This window comes from Nanorana parkeri, unplaced genomic scaffold (genome assembly GCF_000935625.1).
Source record: "Nanorana parkeri isolate BGI_ZX_2015 unplaced genomic scaffold, ASM93562v1 scaffold1780, whole genome shotgun sequence".
Lineage (NCBI taxonomy): Eukaryota > Metazoa > Chordata > Amphibia > Anura > Dicroglossidae > Nanorana > Nanorana parkeri.
The window spans coordinates 98,829-104,113 of NW_017308048.1; the positions used below are offsets into that span (position 1 = coordinate 98,829).

Below are 5,285 nucleotides of genomic sequence, written 5' to 3' on the forward strand. Positions count from 1 at the left end.
CTGAAGCAGTAACCAGGACAGGAAGTCATGGGAAATGTCACCAACCTGGGACATGGGCATAAAACCTGACCAGGAAGCTTTCTCCATGTTAAATCTCCAGTCTCACCTCATTGGACTTGTTCTTTAGTCGGACAAACTTTCCTTCCTGGTCCACCTCCTCGACGCCCACCTTCCCGCTGGTCCTGGCGTGCTGAGTGTAAGTTGTGGTCTGCGAATCTGCCACCTCCAGTTTACGCTTCTTGGAGGAAGAGCTGACATTTCCCGCGGATTGCCCTCCTGTCCGGGCCACCCTCTTCTGCCCGCTAGGGCTGGGGGAGAGGCGGAGCCTATGGAGAAAAAATGCAAATGGTTGGCCTTGAGTGTCATTATCGATCAATGGGATTTGCGGCCATATTGGCTCTTGGGGGTGGTAAAAGGCGCTGGCTCCTGAGGCATAGGTCATCAGAGTTTTAAGGGGGTGGAACGTCTATAACTGGGGTACTAGATTCGAATTATCAGTGGTTCATGGTGGAAGGAGGTCAGTTTAATTCATATGGACACCGTGGCCCCAATGAGGCTGCTCTGAGCACAAACATGGCACCCCTTACCTAGGAGAACCCGCAGTTTGGAATCTGCAGATAAAAAGTCTATTGGGAGCACCGGCCCAAAGAAATAAGAGTCCAAAGTTTACTATTGGGGTTATAAGACAAAATAAAAAACAGCCAAACTGTATTGGGGGCCCAGAAATGGCGCCATCACCACAATCAATTATTTGGAAGGTGAACAATGAAAAAGATAAGGCAGTGTTGCAGCAGCTGCTCTGAAGGGGGGGATCTTTGAACGCCGAAACATTCGCTTTTTGTAATAACAGGTTAGCGGGGGCCAAAGGGTACCCTATATTGATGGTGCTACCCCATGGGGAGCCGAAGGATGCCCTATATTGATGGTGCTACCCCATGGGGAGCCGAAGGATGCCCTATATTGATGGTGCTACACCATGGAGAGCCAAACGGTGCCCTATATTGACAGTGCTACTCTATGGGGAGCCAAGCGGTGTCCTGTATTGATGGTGCTATCCCATGGGGAGCCAAAGGATGCCCTATATTGATGGTGCTACTCCATGGGCAGCCAAAGGATGCCCTATATTGATGGTGCTATCCCATGGGGAGCCAAAGGATGCCCTATATTGATGGTGCTACACCATGGAGAGCCAAACGGTGCCCTATATTGACAGTGCTACTCTATGGGGAGCCAAGCGGTGTCCTGTATTGATGGTGCTATCCCATGGGGAGCCAAAGGATGCCCTATATTGATGGTGCTACTCCATGGGCAGCCAAAGGATGCCCTATATTGATGGTGCTATCCCATGGGGAGCCAAAGGATGCCCTATATTGATGGTGCTACACCATGGAGAGCCAAACGGTGCCCTATATTGACAGTGCTACTCTATGGGGAGCCAAGCGGTGTCCTGTATTGATGGTGCTATCCCATGGGGAGCCAAAGGATGCCCTATATTGATTGTGCTACTCTATGGGGAGCCAAGCGGTGCCCTGTATTGATGGTGCTATCCCATGGGGAGCCAAGCGGTGCCCTGTATTGATGGTACTATCCCATGGGGAGCCAAATGGTGCACTATATCAGGGGTGCCCACATTTTTTAATCTGGAGATCTACTTTTCAAATGACGAGCTCGATGAGATCTACCAATGAAAAAACAACTGCATTCAGGGGAGGGAGGGGGCGTGGCGGTACATTGAAGTCAATGGGACCGCAGCCAGGCCCCCCGCCCGTAGTGCGATCGCCTGCACCTGGAACGCAGGCACATTAGTGCCTGTGTTCCGGTCCAGTGCGATCTGCAAAAATGCTGCAAGCACAATTTTTTTGCAGATCACACTGGACTGGAATGCAGGCACTAATGTGCCTGCATTCCAGGTGCGGGCGGGGCTGTGGTGTTATTGACTTCAATACAACCCCTCCGTCCTAGAAAGCAGGCAGCCAGCCGGCTTGCGTTCCAGTGTGTTCTAGAGGCTGAACACTCTGGAACGCAGATTTTGTGGTGTGAACCGGCCCTCTCCCTTCTCTTCTTTCTTTCCTCGCGCTCTCTCTCCTCGCTCTCTCCCGTTTCTATCTGCTGTCTCTTCTCTCACTTTCTCTGCTGTCTTTCTTCTCTCTCTCTGCTGTCTCTTCTCTCTCTCTGCTGTCTTTCTTCTCTCTCTCTGCTGTCTCTTCTCTCACTTTCTCTGCTGTCTCTCTCCTGTCTGTCTTTTCTTATCTCCACTGCAGCAGCTTCCCAGGTCTCCTCTTGTGCGCCCGCATCCTGTCTTCCCGCGGTGCTCGTGTGGCAGGATACAGGTCAGTGAGCCAGTGGTAGATCGCGATCGACCTAATGGTGCTACACCATGGAGAGCCAAAGGATGCCCTATATTGATGGTGCTATCCCATAGGGAGCCAAAGGATTCTCTATATTGATTGTGTTACTCTATGGGGAGCCAAGCGGTGTCCAGTATTGATGGTTCTAATCACATGGGGAGCCAAAGGGTGCCCTATATTGATTGTGCTACTCTATTTGGAGCCAAGCGGTGTCCTGTATTGATGGTGCTATCCCATAGGGAGCCAAAGGGTGCCCTATATTGATCGTGCTATTCCATGGGGAGCCAAAGGGTGCCTTATACTGATGGTGCTACTCCATGGGGAGCCAAAGGGTGCCCTATATTGATCGTGCTATTCCATGGGGAGCCAAAGGGTGCCTTATACTGATGGTGCTACTCCATGGGCAGCCAAAGGGTGCCCTATATTGATTGTGCTACTCCATGGGGAGCCAAAGCGTGCCCTATATTGATCGTGCTATTCCATGGGGAGCCAAAGGGTGCCTTATACTGATGGTGCTACTCCATGGGCAGCCAAAGGGTGCCCTATATTGATGGTGCTACTCCATGGGGAGCCAAAGGGTGCCCTATATTGATGGTGCTACCCCATAGGGAGCCAAAGGGTGCCCGTATAAAGATGGTGCTACTCCATGGGCAGCCAAGGGGTATACTGTATTGATGGTGTTACCCCATGGGGAGCCAAAGGATGAACTATATTGAATGTTGCTACCCCGTGGGGAGCAAATGGGCGCCCTCTGTATTAATGTAGCCCATAATATATTTTTAAATTTTGCTTGCTGAAGTGGAAACACCAAGAACCCACTTAGTTATACGGGAAAAGAGATGATGCCAAAGGGAGGTGGGTTCTCTTACCCACATCATTTGGACATGTTTGTTACCTAAACCTTATTGGACTCAGATTCATGCCATTATATATCAGGTTACTGGCATAAGCCTACAGTTCTCCCCTGAGACATTCCTTCTGCATTGCAGGGACATGCTAACATCACACTCTCCCATATGATTATATGACTCTCGACATGTGATTCATTCTGAGCAATCCTCCGAGACACTGGAAAGAACCTCAAGCTCCCTCTTTATCTGAATGGATCAAACAATTGGATCTTATCCATGAAATGGGAGAACTAATGTTCGCGAGTTGGACAAATTTACCCGCATTTGGGCATGCTGGGACCGCTTTACCACGACTCCTACGTATGCTTCCCCTAAATCCTGAATTACTGGGATGTTGCCGGTTTAGGGTTTTCTCATTGTGATCCCTGCATCAACCCTGTTAGAAATTGTAAGGGGGGACATTCCGGCCACCAGGAGAGTCTTGTAGACGCATTCTTTCCTCCTTTACCTCTCCCCTTTACCCTTTTCTTGTTCAAGTCCTTTCTAGGTTCCTTTCTACTTCCCCTCCTCCTCCCGTTGCTTTTCTAAGACATGATGAGATCAGCTGGATACTAACTTTACAGATGTCAACATTAGAGGCAGGGCCGGATTTCCCACAAGGCCACGAGGCCCATCCTCGGGGAGGAAGGGAGCAGAGAGGCGACAGGGGTGTGGAATCTCCTGACGCCCAGGACATGCAGTTCCGGGCACCGGGCGGGTAGTTGTTTTCTACTTTGGGCAAGCGGGGCTAAATGTAGAGCGGGGAAGCTGCTCGTTTGTTTACAAGTGATCTTGGCGATGTCTCCAAGATCACTTGTAATAAGACTGCAGGTCCGTCCTCCCAATCGGAGAACCTCCATTCTCTGCTCCGTGTAAACAGTGAGAGGGGAGAGCTGCCTTCCTCTCTCAGCTGTCACAGCACAGTGCTGTGCTAGAACTTCTGTATTGGAAGTGACAGGTGCAATAAAGAGAACCTGTCACCTCCAAATGCTATCACACAGGGGATTGTTAGCACCTGTGTGATAGCAATAAAGTTAAAGTGACATTAAAAGTAAAAAATATTTTTCCCTCCCCCTAATGTTAATGAAAGCACTTACCTTAAATGATCTTCTTCTTCTTGTCGTTTTCATCTGTCCCTCCAGCGCTGCTGCGGGTCTCCGATCCAGCGCTGACTCCTCTGTCCTTGCTTGCACTTCCTGTCCCACGGTGTCTGCATGCGGGTGCATGTTGTCCATAGACTTACCTTGCGTCTCTCCTCGTCTCCCGGCCGAAAATCTGAACTGCGCATGCGCCCGCCCCAAGATGCTTTGCGGCCAACCGAGAATTTTTAGATTTTCGGACGGGAGAGCGCGGCGAAGACACAGGTAAGTTTAAACACGTTTCAAAGGGGTTTAAAAAAAAAAGTTTTTGCATATATCTACTGCTTGCTAGCCGTGGATATATGCAACAACACCTGAGGGTTTAATAACCCTTTAGAGTGATATTAAAGCCACATTTTTTTTGTATTTCTCCTTTAACTGCTTGAAGACCAGGTGTTTAGATCCCCTACCTGGCCAGGCCATTTTTCAGTGTTCAGCGAGGAGGATGTTGCGTTTTTTCCATTAAAAGTACTTCTTTCCTCGTTTTCTAGTGTGTCCCCGCCATGCTCTTCCCCCCGCCCCCTGCACAGATACCACCATCTAGTTAGTTCTCATGGAGGCACCCGTGCGCGCTCGTGCCCGCATCGGCTGTGTGCGTCCACTGACACGCACAGCCCTGTGGCAGGCCACGCCCCTTCCCTCTTTGATTGATGGCAGAAGGAGCTCCTCTGCCATCAGTATCCTCCCCCGCAACCTGGAAGTTCGGGGTACAGAGGATCGCTTCGGGACTGGCGGCGGAGACGAGCGCAGCTGACAGGTAAGTGTGTGGGGGACTGGCGTAGAAAAAAAGGTGCTGGGCTGTTTTTACCCTAATGCAGAGAATGCATTAAGGTAAAAAAACACCCAGACCTTAATGCTACTTTAAGTGAAAGAAAAAAAATTGATAAAAAATTAAATAAAACATTTTT

The 5,285-nt window shown here is 49.9% G+C and overlaps 1 protein-coding gene across 1 annotated transcript in view; it reads right to left on the reverse strand.

The window, feature by feature from the left end:
- The window catches only part of LMNA (lamin A/C), a 67,354-nt gene that overhangs the window by 9,415 nt on the left and 52,654 nt on the right, over nucleotides 1-5,285 (reverse strand). Inside the window, exon 7 of the mRNA XM_018571560.1 lies at nucleotides 107-326. Within this exon, the coding sequence (XP_018427062.1) occupies nucleotides 107-326 (220 nt within the window). The remainder of the gene's footprint in view (nucleotides 1-106; nucleotides 327-5,285) is intronic.